This window comes from Anomaloglossus baeobatrachus, unplaced genomic scaffold, assembly GCF_048569485.1.
Source record: "Anomaloglossus baeobatrachus isolate aAnoBae1 unplaced genomic scaffold, aAnoBae1.hap1 Scaffold_139, whole genome shotgun sequence".
NCBI classification, from domain to species: domain Eukaryota; kingdom Metazoa; phylum Chordata; class Amphibia; order Anura; family Aromobatidae; genus Anomaloglossus; species Anomaloglossus baeobatrachus.
The window spans coordinates 1-14,385 of record NW_027441909.1 but is presented as its reverse complement, the minus strand read 5'-3'; the positions used below and the strand labels follow the sequence as shown (position 1 = coordinate 14,385).

The following is a 14,385-nucleotide window of genomic DNA, read 5'->3' as shown; positions in this document are numbered from 1 at the left end:
ATGGTGCTGCCTGGTGATTCGTGACCTGCCTCCTGGCGCTAAGTTTACTTCTCTGTTGGTCCCGGTAGTATGGAACTTGCCGGGTCCCGCTCCCCAATATGGCTAAGTGTGGGAGCTTGCTCTCAGGGTTCATGCTTGGGATTTTCTGGACGTTTGAGTGGAAAGTCCTATCCCCCTCGTTGTGCTAGTACCCCGATTTTGGAGTGGGTGGAGAACGGATTTTGAAGGCTCCGTTCTCGTCGGGTAAATTGTCAGGTTACCTGAAGCTACTCCCTGCCCTAGGGTCCACGTACCCTGTCGTGCCCTTGTCCCAGCCCGGTGATGGTGCAAGGCCGCCGGCTGTCCTCCTCGACAGATCCGTGCCCCTTGCCACGATCCCTTGTGACTGGGGGTCCAGCTCCTCTAGGCCCAGACCACCGTCTGCCACCTAGATAGCTTCCTAGGAGCCCTGCTCCTGACCTCCTCTCTCCTTCACTTCCAACACACTTCTCCCTCACTCCTGACACTCCTGACCTCCCCTAACCAACTCCCCAAATGGGTGACCTTATTCCACTCAGGCCGTCCACTGGTTTGCTTGGTGGGTGTGGTGCAAAGTGTACCTATGATTTAATTTTAACTGATGTAGGCAACACCATGTAGTTGAGGACCCATAACCAAGAAGGAGGTGGATATTGCACGGGAGGGTAGATTGTGCAATACCCTGTGATGACCTGATAGTCCAGGGGCGTCACATTAATAATCTTCTTGAAAGTGGTTTTGAGCACTTTGAGGGGTGGAGTTTTTAAAATGGTGTCAGTTTTTGGGTATTTTCTGTCACATAGGTCCCTCAAAGTCACTACGAATGTGATGTGGTCCCTACATTTTTTTTTTACATTTTGGTTGGAAAAATTAGAAATTACTTATAAACGTTTAACCCTTCTAACAAAACTTTTAACCCTTTTTAACAAAAAAAAAAAAGTTTTAAAAAATGGTGCTTGTGTAAAGTAGACATGAGACAAATGTTAATTGTTAATGATTTTGTGCGATACAACTATCTGGTTTAAGGGCATAAAAATTCAGAGTTCAAAAATTGAAAAATATTTCCCTTTTTTGTAAGATTTGTTATTTTGAGATAGAAATGCAAATCATATCGACCAAAATTTACCACTAATATGAAGTACACTGTGGCACAAAAAAAAACAGTCTCAGAAATATTGAAGTGTTCCAATGTTAAAACCTCATAAAGTGACGTTGGTTAGAATTGTAACATTTGGTCTAGTCAGGAATGTGAAAAGAGTCTGGGGGTGAACAGGTTAACTTACGAAATTACCATACTTAAGAAAGTTGAATTTTGGCAAAAACTTAAATGATGCAAAAATAGATTTATTGGCATAATCATCTGTATTCCATTTTATCGATTATAAAGTATTTAGTAAGAAATGGCACAGACCTCTGAGTGTAAAGTTTTCTTTCTCATCACATGGCTCCAGCTGATTAGTTAATTTGTAACTCCTGCAAGTAGGACAACAAGCAAGAAACCAAATAGCTTCACAGACAGACGGACAGCGAGCTTTCAGTGAAGGGGCAGGTGACTGCTAGTGAGAAGATGTCCAAACTTGTGGAATGTGTCCCGAATTTCTCAGAAGGAAGAAACAAAGAGGTAATTGTGTTAGCGCTGCAGCAATGTTTATGAAGGCATGTGCTGTGATATGTGAACGGTTAGGCTGAGGCCACACGGGGATTAGTGTGAGTCCTCGTATCACACTCCGCACATGCTCGCAGCACAGCGGGAGCCGAGTGTCATGCGACTGTCATCCGATCAGACCACAGCTGCAGGGGGAGGACCGGCGCTGCGGAGGGTTGGGAGGGATTTATCTCTATCTCCTCCGTTGGCGGCTATTGCCATTCTCGCCCTGCACTCGCATTACACCGGTGTAACGTGAGTGCAGTGCCATGTTTCCTAGACTTGAATGGGTGTGAGTGAAACAGGATTACATTGGACCTGCAGCACGCTGTGATTGTTTTCTCGGTCTGATTAGGGCTTTCTTTTCTTGTTTCACTAGACGTCATGCCCTTTTATAAAGTGGACAGAAAAATGTTTTATACAATTTTTTTTTTTTCTTTGTTTTTTCCCCCTCTACCCCTTGAGACTGAATATATAATATATATATATTAATTTGCAGTATAACCCTTCATTCAGCTTTTTTTTTTTTCCCCACTGTGGAATGCATTGGTGAAATGCAACCCCCCCAACGGTTTTGGTGACTAAATCCTAAATTTTATTGAACATGCTGCAGACAAACGTCACATATAATATGCAGGAAAACCGGCTATGTTCACACACTGCGTTTTTTACCTGCGTTTTTGGTCCGTTTTTGCTGCAGAAATTTCTTGAGAAATTCTTGTAACCTTTCTGCAGACATTCCCCAGCAAAACCTATGGCAAAAAAAATTAGCTGTGCGCACACTGCGTTTTTTTCTTAAGAAAATTCTTTCAGTAAATTTTCTTAAGAAAAAGAATGAGCATGTCACTTCTTTTCTGCAGCTAACTGCGTTATTTGCCATATATAATTGGCACAATAACGCAGGGAGCAACCAGCGGTAAAAATGCACCAAAAACGCACCGAAAACGTTTTAACACAGGTGCACTCTTAAGAAAAATCATTTTTCTAGTGTGAACATAGCCATAGTGTTAGCAGCTTCTTTACTGCCAAGACAGTAGGGACCTCCTGCAGACCAAAAAAAAAAAGGGGCGGACAAGGCCTAAGGCCATGTGCACACGTTAAGTATTTGGTGAGATTTTAACATCAGTGTTTGTTCCACTCCTGGTTTTGGCTACAATCAGAGGAAAAGTATATAGAAAAACGGGCACCACTCCTGTATTCATCACCCACCCCAGCTTTTAGCTACAAATACTGAGGTAAAAACTCTCCAGATACTCAATGTGTGCATGTTCCTGTATACAGCGGTCACCGGCCTCTTAGACCACGTGCACACGATGAGTATTTGGTGAGGTTTTTTACCTCGGTATTTGTAGCCAAAACCAGGAGTGGAACAATCAGAGGAAAAGTATAATAGAAACACGGGCACCACTGCTGCTTTTATTACCACTCATGATTTTGGATACAAATACTGAATTAACAAAAGTCAATGTGTGCACGTGACCCAAAGCTATTTTTACACACTTGGTGGGTGTGGTGTGTGTTGTTTTTGTTTTTTTTTATTCCATCCACAGAAAACAAAGTTGAGATGGAAACAAACAAAAAAAAGAGGTGGGGGGGAATGCTAATTCAGTCATAGACGAAAAAATAATTGTGTGCAGGCTGAAATCTCATAGCTTTTGCTGCTACTTTAGAGCAGCTCCTAATTTGCATAATCAAACCTGCTGCATAAAAAAAGCATGTGAACACGGCCTTAAAATAGAAGACTGCTCACGTCTGAGTTGCTTGCGTTCCGTCGGGCAAGAATTTCACAGCTTGTACTAATAATGTTCCTGCTGGTAGAAACCTGAGTGGTTATGTATAAATTAATAAAATGATAATTTTGTTCTTATTTGTTTGCGGTGATCTAATCCGCTCTTATTATATCCCTGTTTCCCAGATTATTGATGCGCTGGCAGCAGCTATTTTTCAGACTGATGGATGTCGCCTGTTGGATGTGGACCCTGGATTATCCACCAACAGAACAGTGTTCACCTTTGTGGGTTCACCAGAGGCAGTCGTTGAAGGGGCTCTGAACGCGGCACAAGTTGCTTTTGGAATGATTGATATGAGCAAACACAAAGGTAGATGTTTCCTTCTCTTGTTAACCTTTTATTTCTACAGCACAAAGGGAACCTGTCAAGTTTAAACAGTATATCCATCTATGCGCAGCTTGCCATACAGCAGGAAAATACCCACCGGGCAAATTATAATGAACCCCCACCCCCCAACACAGTATGATGCCTAACTATGACCTCCACACAGCCCTCCATAGAGTATAATTATAATAGCTGCCACACGACCCTCCACACTGTATAATAGGCCCACAATGTAGTGGGGCCCACAATGTTCTCTTTTAAAAAATAAGATATGTATAATTTGTGTCCCCCCTCGCAGATGAATCGTGTTTGGTGGGGTCCAACAGGAGTTAAAAAATTAAAACAAAAACCTGGTTCAGAATCGGCTGTGAACATGAACATCTACCCGGATGCCGATCCCCATAAAAGTCTATGTGGACCCGAACAATGTGCTTTAAAATGGTCTTGGAAAGGGCTGGGGGGATTAGAGCAGGACCATAATACTTACTGAGTCTCTTGCGAGTTAGAACAATACTTCCAGGCACGCTCATTAACCTTCGTACATATTCACTGCTTCCACTGACAGTCTCTGCGTCTGTAATTGGGTTAGTCAGATCTACCTACCCCCCCTCTTCCCCCCTCCCTCCTCTTTCCCCCCCCCCCTCTTTCCCACCCCCCTCTTTCCCACCCCCCCTCTTTCCCCCCCCGCCTTCCCACCCCCCTCTGTCCCCCACCCCCCTCTGTCCCCCCACCCCCCTCTGTCCCCCCACCCCCCTCTGTCCCCCCCCCCCTTCCTTCCCCCCCCCTTTCCTTCCCCCCCCCTTTCCTTTCCCCCCCCCCTTTCCTTTCCCCCCCCCCTTTCCTTTCCCCCCCCCTTCTTCCCCCCCCTTTCCTCCCCCCCCTTCCATCCCCCCCCTTCCTCCCCCCCATTCCATCCCCCCCCCTTCCTTCCCCCCAACCTTTCCCCCCCCCTTGCCTTACCCCCCTTACCTTCCCCCCCCTTTCCCCCCCCTTCCCCCCCCCTTTCCCCCCCCTTCCCCCCCTTTCCCCCCCTTCCCCCCCCTTTCCCCCCCTCTTTCCCCCCCCTCACTTTCCCCCCCCTCTCTTCCCCCCCCTCTTTCCCCCCCCTCTCTTCCCCCCCTCTCTTCCCCCCCCCTCTTCCCCCCCCTCTCTTCCCCCCCCTCTCTTCCCCCCCCTCTCTTCCCCCCCCTCTCTTTCCCCCCCCTCTCTTTCCCCCCCTCTCTTCCCCCCCCCCCCTCTTCCCCCCCCCCCCCCTCTTTCCCCCCCCCTCTCTTCCCCCCCCCTCTCTTTCCCCCCCCCTCTCTTTCCCCCCCCCTCTTCCCCCCCCCTCTCTTCCCCCCCCCCCTCTCTTTCCCCCCCCCCCTCTTCCCCCCCCTCTCTTCCCCCCCCTCTCTTCCCCCCCCTCTCTCCCCCCCTCTCTCCCCCCCACTCTTTCCCCCCCCCTCTCTTTCCCCCCCCCTCTCTTTCCCCCCCCTCTCTTTCCCCCCCCTCTCTTCCCCCCCCCTCTCTTTCCCCCCCCCTCTCTTTCCCCCCCCCTCTCTTCCCCCCCCCCTCTCTTTCCCCCCCCCTCTCTTTCCCCCCCCCTCTCTTTCCCCCCCCCTCTCTTTCCCCCCCCCTCTCTTTCCCCCCCCCCTCTCTTTCCCCCCCCCTCTCTTTCCCCCCCCCCTCTCTTCCCCCCCCCCTCTCTTTCCCCCCCCACTCTTTCCCCCCCCCTCTCTTCCCCCCCCTCTCTTCCCCCCCCCTCTCTTTCCCCCCCCCTCTCTTTCCCCCCCCCTCTCTTTCCCCCCCCTCACTTTCCCCCCCCCTCTCTTTCCCCCCCCCCTCTCTTTCCCCCCCCCTCTCTTTCCCCCCCCCTCTCTTTCCCCCCCCCTCTCTTTCCCCCCCCCCTCTCTTTCCCCCCCCCTCTCTTTCCCCCCCCCTCTCTTTCCCCCCCCCTCTCTTTCCCCCCCCCTCTCTTTCCCCCCCCCTCTCTTCCCCCCCCCCTCTCTTCCCCCCCCCCCTCTCTTCCCCCCCCCCTCTTTCCCCCCCCCCCCTCTTTCCCCCCCCCCTCTCTTTCCCCCCCCCCTCTCTTTCCCCCCCCCCTCCTCTTTCCCCCCCCCCTCTCTTTCCCCCCCCCTCTCTTTCCCCCCCCCTCTCTTTCCCCCCCCCTCTCTTTCCCCCCCCCTCTCTTTCCCCCCCCCCTCTCTTTCCCCCCCCCCTCTCTTTCCCCCCCCCCTCTCTTTCCCCCCCCCCTCTCTTTCCCCCCCCCCTCTCTTTCCCCCCCCCCTCTCTTTCCCCCCCCCTCTCTTTCCCCCCCCCCTCTCTTTCCCCCCCCCCTCTCTTTCCCCCCCCCCTCTCTTTCCCCCCCCCCTCTCTTTCCCCCCCCCTCTCTTTCCCCCCCCCCTCTCTTTCCCCCCCCCCTCTCTTTCCCCCCCCCCTCTCTTTCCCCCCCCCTCTCTTTCCCCCCCCCCCTCTCCTTTCCCCCCCCCCCTCTCTTTCCCCCCCCCCTCTCTTCCCCCCCCCCCCTCTCTTCCCCCCCCCCCTCTCTTCCCCCCCCCCTCTCTTCCCCCCCCCCTCTCTTTCCCCCCCCCTCTCTTTCCCCCCCCTCTCTTTCCCCCCCCCTCTCTTTCCCCCCCCCTCTCTTTCCCCCCCCCTCTCTTTCCCCCCCCCCTCTCTTTCCCCCCCCCTCTCTTTCCCCCCCCCCTCTCTTTCCCCCCCCCCTCTCTTTCCCCCCCCCTCTCTTTCCCCCCCCCCTCTCTTTCCCCCCCCCTCTCTTTCCCCCCCCCTCTCTTTCCCCCCCCCCTCTCTTTCCCCCCCCCTCTCTTTCCCCCCCCCCTCTCTTTCCCCCCCCCTCTCTTCCCCCCCCCTCTCTTTCCCCCCCCCCTCTTTCCCCCCCCCTCTCTTTCCCCCCCCCTCTCTTTCCCCCCCCCCTCTCTTTCCCCCCCCCTCTCTTTCCCCCCCCCTCTCTTTCCCCCCCCCCTCTCTTTCCCCCCCCCCCTCTCTTTCCCCCCCCCCTCTCTTTCCCCCCCCCTCTTCCCCCCCCCCCCCCTCTCTTCCCCCCCCCCCCCCCTCTCTTTCCCCCCCCCCTCTCTTTCCCCCCCCCCCTCTCTTTCCCCCCCCCCCTCTCTTTACCCCCCCCCCTCTCTTTACCCCCCCCCCCCCTCTCTTTCCCCCCCCCCTCTCTTTCCCCCCCCCCCTCTCTTTCCCCCCCCCCCCCTCTCTTTCTCTCTCCCCCCCTCTCTTTCTCTCTCCCCCCCTCTCTTTCTCTCTCCCCCCCCCCCCCCCCCTCTTTCCCAGGGTCCCAGAAAAAGGGAGCCCGGCTAGAAACTTCTTGGAAGCAGCGTCTGCTTTCCACTCACGAAGCCACAAGATCCTGTGGATCGCGAGGGAATTAGCTGAGGCTACCGCTGTGCGGTGAGACGCCTCCAAAATGGCAGACATGGCATAGGACGAAAAAGCCGAGGCTTGGGAAGTTAAGGCCACCATTTCGGGCATAGAGTCCCTGGTAAGGGAGTGCATCTCCGCCAGGGAAGCAGAGATGGCCTGAAGGGCCCACACTGCTGCAAAAGACGGGGAGAAAGAGGCCCCTGCCGCTTCATATACAGATTTGGCCAGAAGGTCAACCTGGCGGTCAGTGGAGTCCTTAAGAGAGGTGCCATCCGCCACAGACACAACTGTCCGGGCTGAGATTCTAGACACCGGAGGATCTACCTTTGGTGACTGAGCCCATTCCTTGACCCACCTCTGGTGGAAAAGGAAAACGGTCATCAGAAGTACGCTTAGGAAAGCGTTTGTCAGGACAGGCCCTGGGTTTGGTCACAGTGGCCTGAAAACTGGAGTGGTTAAAAAACGTACTCCTTGCTCTCTTAGGTGAGGTAAACTGGTGTTTTTTCTACCAAAGAAGCTTGTTCATCAGACACTGGTGGATTAAGGTCCAGTACGGAGTTAATGGACGCAATCAAATCGCTAACATCTGCATCACCTTCGGTATCAATGGGGTACATAGACGTAGCGTCTGAGCCCACAGTAAGGGCATCCTCCTCGCCTTGCCATTCGGCCAGTGAATCAGAGCCGTGGGACGAGGAAGGAGAAGAGTCCCTGCGTCTCCGTTTAGGAGGACGGGGTCTGGGATCAGAGGAAACAGACTCTGTGAGCTCTGTAGAGCGAGTCGGAGCAGCAGAGGCACCCTGAGAAGGGGGCTGATGCATGCTCAGCAGCGTCCGGGACAACTGTCCCATGGAGTCGGCAAAGGACTGGGAAATAGCCTTAGAAAAAGATGTTACCCAAGCCGGGGGTTCAGCCACCGGGGCTGGAGCAGCCGGAGGGACCCCTGGGGAGACTCCAGGCTGAGGCACCACCACATTAGAGCAGGCATCACAGTGTGGGTCTGTGCTCAGTTCGGGCAGTATGAGCTTACATGCAATGCATATAGAGTGCAGCCTTGCAGCCTTGCTCCTGGTGTGAGACATGCTGCTGAGGAGGATGTTCTGTAGTAGAGAATTCACTCCTTCAGAAAGCCACCAGAGAGTGCATAAAAAGTCCACAACCAGAGGTTGTGGCTTACCAGACCGTTTTGTGTGCCCTCCGGATTCCCAGCTTGGATCCCAAGACAGATAATTCACTCCTTCTGCAGTGCTGCAGCAGCCAGCGCCGACCAGTGTAAAAACGCTGAGAAAATGGTGCTGGAGTGAGGAGGGGGGGTGGGGGTTAATCCAAGAGCGGGAACCGGAGGGCTAAGGAGAAATACAGGGGAGGGAATCATCTCCTCAGAGAGGAGTGTCCTCCCCTGTGCTGAACGGCCGGTGGGCGGCGCTGCACTGCCCCCCTGCATGACTGACATGCAGGGGCAGAGAAACGAAACTAGGCCGCAGCCGGGGCCTAAATTTATCCATGCGGCCGACGATCAGGCACCCTCGGCGCGGTTCTCAGGAAAAAAACAGAGAACCGGCCGGAAATCACAGTAAAGGGACTTATGAAGCAGCATTGCCCAAATAACACACTCTCCCCACAATAAAATGCAGAAGGGACCCCTGAATACCGTCTCAATACTTAGCTTTTGAGACGCAGGGCCAGGTCCCTGGGGGGGGTGAGCGCTCCGTCCAGCAGGGGCCTGAAAAGGGCTGTGGATGGAGACCGGTCTCCTGCAGAGCAGTGAGAACCGTGAAGGCTCCCACTTCAAGCCAGAGCCCGTAGGGATGGTGAAGGAGCGCGGCATGGAAGGCTCCAGCCTTAAGGTCAACCTTAACAGCACCGCCGACACAGTGGGGTGAGAAGGGACATGCCGGGAGTCCGGTGGACCCGCTTTTCTTCCAAATCTTTAAATAAAAATCAAAAATCAAAAGAGGATGCATGTGTGTGTGTGACCTCCTGCACACAAAGCATTAAACTGGTTGGATTCTGTCATCCAGGGGGTGTATAGGCTCGGAGGGAGGAGCTACACTTTTTAGTGTAGTACTTTGTGTGTCCTCCGGAGGCATAAGCTATACACCCCATGGTTTGGGTCTCCCATAAGGAACGATGAAGAAATAAAGTTATGGGTGTTAGAGGATAGCAACGCAAACCAAATATATGAATATTTAAAACAAATTATGATTTTTCTTTTGATCCAAACAAACAAAAATAAAAACAACTCGGAAGAATCATGCTGTAGGTTTATACTGCACACTGAATGCAGTAAAAAGAAAAGCCCAAAAAGTAATGGCTTTTTTTCCACCCGCCATTTCACTACATTGAGGGTTTTTTTCTCCCACTTTTCAGTCATATGGTTAAGTCAATGATGTTAGTCAAAATATTAACTCGTCCCTCGCATTGTGGTCCTGCGCATGCGCACTTTGATTTGCCCTGCGCAAAGCAGATCAAAGTATTGTAGTGCGCATGCACGGGCGGTCTGTAACCTTTTCTCGCTCCTGCGCTTTCCAGTACTGTGATCTGCCCTCAGTAGGGCAGATCAAAGGGTGCCTGCGCTGAACTGCAGTGTTGGCCTGTGTGGATGACGTAGATGCGTCATCCATACTGGGCTGGGTAGAAGGAGGACGGAGATCACTGCAAAGAGTAGGAGCTGGATCGGAGAGCAGCGACACCTACTGGACCGAACTGCCCTGCAGGTGAGTACTATAAAAGTGTTTTTTACGTTCTACGAACGACATCCATCGGTGTCATCCACATGGAGCTAGGAAGAAGGACGACGACTGCACAGGATAGAGGAAGCACTGGACCCGAGACCAGTGACTCCCATTGGACCCAATCTCCCCGCAGGTGATTATAATAAAGGTCTTTTTTACATTTTACAGAGTGGCCTGGGCTCTTATATACAGTATTCTGGAATGCTGTATATAAGAGCTCAGTGGTGGTGGCCGCAGCTTATAGGGGACAAATCTGGTGACAGGTTCCCTTTCAGGGGTTAATAAATTCATTGTAACTACAAAGTCAACAGAAAAAATACATTTCATACTTATCAACTGACCTTTGGCTTGTGCTCTCATACTCCAACGAGATAAACCTATAAGCGGGCTTTACATACTGCGATCTCGCTAGCGAGATCGCAAGCGATTGTACCCGCCCCCGTCGGTTGTGCGACACGGGCAAATCGCTGCCCGTCGCGCACAACCTCGCTTAACCCCGTCATACGTACTTACCTGCCCTGCGACATCGCTCTGGCTGGCGACCCGCCTCCTTCCTAAGGGAGCGAGTCGTGCGGCGTCACAGAGACATCACACGGCAGGCATCCAATAGAAGCGGAGGGGCGGAGATGAGCGGGACGTAAACATCCTGCCCACCTCCTTCCTTCTGCATTGCTGGTGGAGGCAGGTAAGGAGATGTTCCTCGCTCCTGCGGTGTCACACACAGCGATGTGTGCTGCCGCAGGAACGAGGACCAACATCGCTAATGAGAGGTAAATGATTTTTTGTTTTAGGACGACCTCTCCGCAGCAAACGATTTTTGCCGCTTTTGCGATCGTTTTAGGTCGCACATAAGTGTTACACGCTACGATCTCGTTAATGACGCCGGATGAGCGTCACAAACACTGTGACCCCGACGATAATTCATTAACGATATCGTAGTGTGTAAAGCCCGCTATAGGGTATTACACGTGCAATCATACACACAGAGCTCATCCAGAAGTCTGTATTTTTGATCTGAGTGTTATTTGTCAACGGATGGCCGCCTATAGGTGGAGCCACGCCAGTCCACTAGTTGACCAGGTGGGAGGGGCAGACTGAGGACAGAGCAGACAGGAAGACAGTAGTCAGAAGAGAAACTGCAGTGAGACAGTGCACTCAGAGAGAGTTTGTAGTCGGGTCACTGTGGTGTGTGAAGGTGGAAGTGAAGTGACGGTCTGACGCGGATTAACGGTGACCTGGTACCCAGAAGAGGTGGTTGCCGATGGAGTACGGTGGAGTACTCCCAGGAACTACGCACTGACGGGGTACAGGACCCTAGGACAGGAAAGAGCTCGAAGCTGGCCTGTTAACACCTGCACAGCGAGGGGACCATGAAGGACCTGGCTAACCCTACGAATCCAAAGACTCAGGGACCAAGGACGGCACAACCGCCAGTAACTCCATACAGGTTAGTTTCAGCTGCGCTCCACTTTATTACTATTATTGTTATTCAGAGTGACCGGATCTTGCCTGGAATCCCCAGACGCATAGCGCTGCTGCAGGCTCTGGGTGATGCACTCACAGGGAGCCCGTTATAAGGGAGAGATTACCGGATATAAAGGAAATATATCAGGATTTTAGTGGAGGCTTACTATAAGCCATTATTAGTCTATGCAGCTGTCTGCAACCTATTAGCGCGGTATTGGAGCTAGTCCAGTGTGATTAGGAATTGGACCCAGTTATATACATATGTGCATTTTTGTAAATGGATTTTTTATATTTGGAAATGAATAAAATAAAAGAATTTTACTGAGGTTATGCACCATCCCAAGTGTTTTTCTGTGGTTTCTGCAATCATTAGGTGTTATTCCTGCGGAATGTTGGTTCAAGAGTTGGACAAATGATGCAATGAATCCAAAGACTCAGTAGCAAAGGGAGAGCCGGAGACAGGACCAGAGACTACATCCCCACAGGGTTCATGCTACCGTCAGGCGGACAGAAATGGACAAACCACCGAACGGGAACCCCCCAGTTCCTCTACGCCACGGGGACCCATTTACCAGAGACAGGTGCAGGGGAAGAAGGTACCAAATCACCAAACTGGCACTGGAACGAAGGGAGGCGAAACCAGCCGGCCTCGGGCAACCAGTTATTACCAACCTGCCGTGAGTGAAACCAAAAAACTGTGTCCAAAAACACATGAAAGAGTAAATATTGTCAAACACAATTTTATTAAGGATGTACAAAATACAAACTATTAAAAAAATGGTATACACCAAATCTGTGACACAAACTTTGGGTCACAGTGGGGCATGGGAGACAATTACAAGAAGAGATGGAAAACTCCACAGGGGTGGGTATCGGGACATCAGTATATGAATTGAAAACAGTCAGAGTGGGACACAATATACATCCCAAGCGGGTAACGTTATCGGATATACCCCCACTCTGGCTATGTTCAAAAATCAGAATGCTACCATATATAAAATATCAACCATGAGTTCCTGCGAGGATCTATCAGACCCATATATAAGTCAATATCTCAAAGGATCAAAGGTAAAAGTAACACTAATATAATATGCAGGGTGCATCAGTACATACAAGGCACAGAATGCCGCAATCAAAAAATGTCCACGGTCTAGGCCCGACGTGCGTTTCGTGTCCTTTGTCAAGGGCCACCACAGATTGTCTGTATTGTCAAAGGACAAAAACCAGTTGCACTAAACCTTAGTGTGGACTCCCTTTTTCTAACACCTATCACATCACCCATCCTCTGGGGCCCGATCCTGCTTGCGGAGGGTCTACTATCCAAGCTGCAAATAACACCAGCCCCAGTAGTGACATTCTGCAGCGGCGGCTCCATCCATATAGCCACAACACCGCAAGTGGGGTCACGTGTGAACACTAATTTAATCCCTTGTAAATATATCCCCATTACAAAAAGGGCACGGAAGCGGGCAACAGCCACCACAGTGACATCCCCCAAGAGAGACATCGCCCGGAACCAAGTACCCCATATCCCTGGGTGCTACACAGCCATATCCTGAGTACAAAGACTTGAATGTGCGCAGCACGTCCACACACTCTTATGTATGTGCAGTCAGTCATATACTCACAGGCCCCATCCGCCATCAGGCAGCTGCACAGATCGCAGGTACCGCACCATCTCCTTCTTGGTAGCGTCAGGGAGGGGCGTCTGTGTCACGTGGCATACAATCAGCAGACCTAAAGAGTATCACAGATTTACAGCAAGTAAAGTAGACGGGAGTCAGATGTAGTGATGGTGGTCATGTATCACTGACAAGTCTCACCTGGCATCAAGAACAGTGGGCCGCCATAATCCCCAGCCCAATGGCCATCCTCCGCTTGTAAGGCAGAATAAAATGTTAGTCCATTTTCTGCTCCATCCTGGGCCGTATTCGCCTTGGGTAAGTCTTTTAAAAATTCACTCTGCACGAGAAAGTAAAAGCCGCGTTATTGATGGTCAGCTTATACCGACGTATATGGATCAATAAAACGCTACGGGTCAGTGCACTGTCCGAGGGATAACGGATGTGTGAATACAGCATTAAGGGTGCTTTACATGCTGCGACATCGCTACCGATATATCGTCGCGGTCATGTCTTTAGTGACGCACAGCCGGCGCCGATAGCGACATCGCAGCGTGTGACACCAAGGAGCAACAATCAACGATCGCAAAAACGTCAAAAATCGTTGATCGTTGACACATCGCTTGTTTTCATAATATTGTTGGTGGTGCATGCCGCTGGTTGTTCGTCGCTCCTGCGGCGTCACACATTGCTATTAACTCATTTTTAAGCCAGCAATGCAAAGGTTATGTTATTGGATGAAGGCTGGGCACAGTTTTTGTTTTACATCATACTATATATTGAACAATTTGAAAGGTAAATTCCTTGAGATTTATTTTTTTAATTTTCTGCGATTTTCTGCGCGTAGCACTGAAAAACCTAATTTCATGCAATTTTGCCTTTCTATATTTGCTCCATTGTGTCTGCATTAGGCATCATAGACTTTAGGAAGACTTCCCTTTGATATTGAAATCTGGTGATTTTTTATGTATGATTTTTTTTCTAATATATGTCCACTTTATGGATTTTACTTCTTTGCTTATATTTTAATGATTTATGACCACAAACCACAACAAAGTTTAAGGTTCCGGGTAAAAAGAGAAATCATGCAGATTTATTATGTACTCCAATTGCAAAAATGATTTTTAGTCCTAAATGTAAGTACACAAAAAATAAAATTAAAAACGTGTCCTCAAATGTGGAGAACCCCTAGTGCTGCTCTCCTGCAGTTAAAGGGAGTGTTTCACTTTCTTATACAAAAGTATCATTATTTATAAGGTTTTCAATACTGGATCTTTTCTTATCTAAACTCCTTAGAAAAATAATACAGGCTGCATGTGAATAAGTGTTAGGTACCGTGTCCAGCCCCAGCGAGTGCACCTCCAGGGCGGATTGTGGACGGTCGTCTCCCTCCACATAGCGCCAACACTGTCTGCCCT

At 51.0% G+C, this 14,385-nt stretch overlaps 1 protein-coding gene across 1 annotated transcript; it reads left to right on the top strand.

Annotated features, from left to right (window-relative positions):
* The first annotated feature begins 1,534 nt into the window (after positions 1–1,534).
* On the top strand, positions 1,535–12,026 carry LOC142260608 (formimidoyltransferase-cyclodeaminase-like). The gene is made up of 3 exons (XM_075332003.1): positions 1,535–1,639; positions 3,579–3,762; positions 11,719–12,026. Exons 1-3 carry the CDS (start codon positions 1,586–1,588, stop codon positions 11,784–11,786), a joined length of 306 nt encoding a protein of 101 aa, XP_075188118.1. The 5' UTR covers positions 1,535–1,585; the 3' UTR covers positions 11,787–12,026.
* Positions 12,027–14,385: the final 2,359 nt, after the last annotated feature.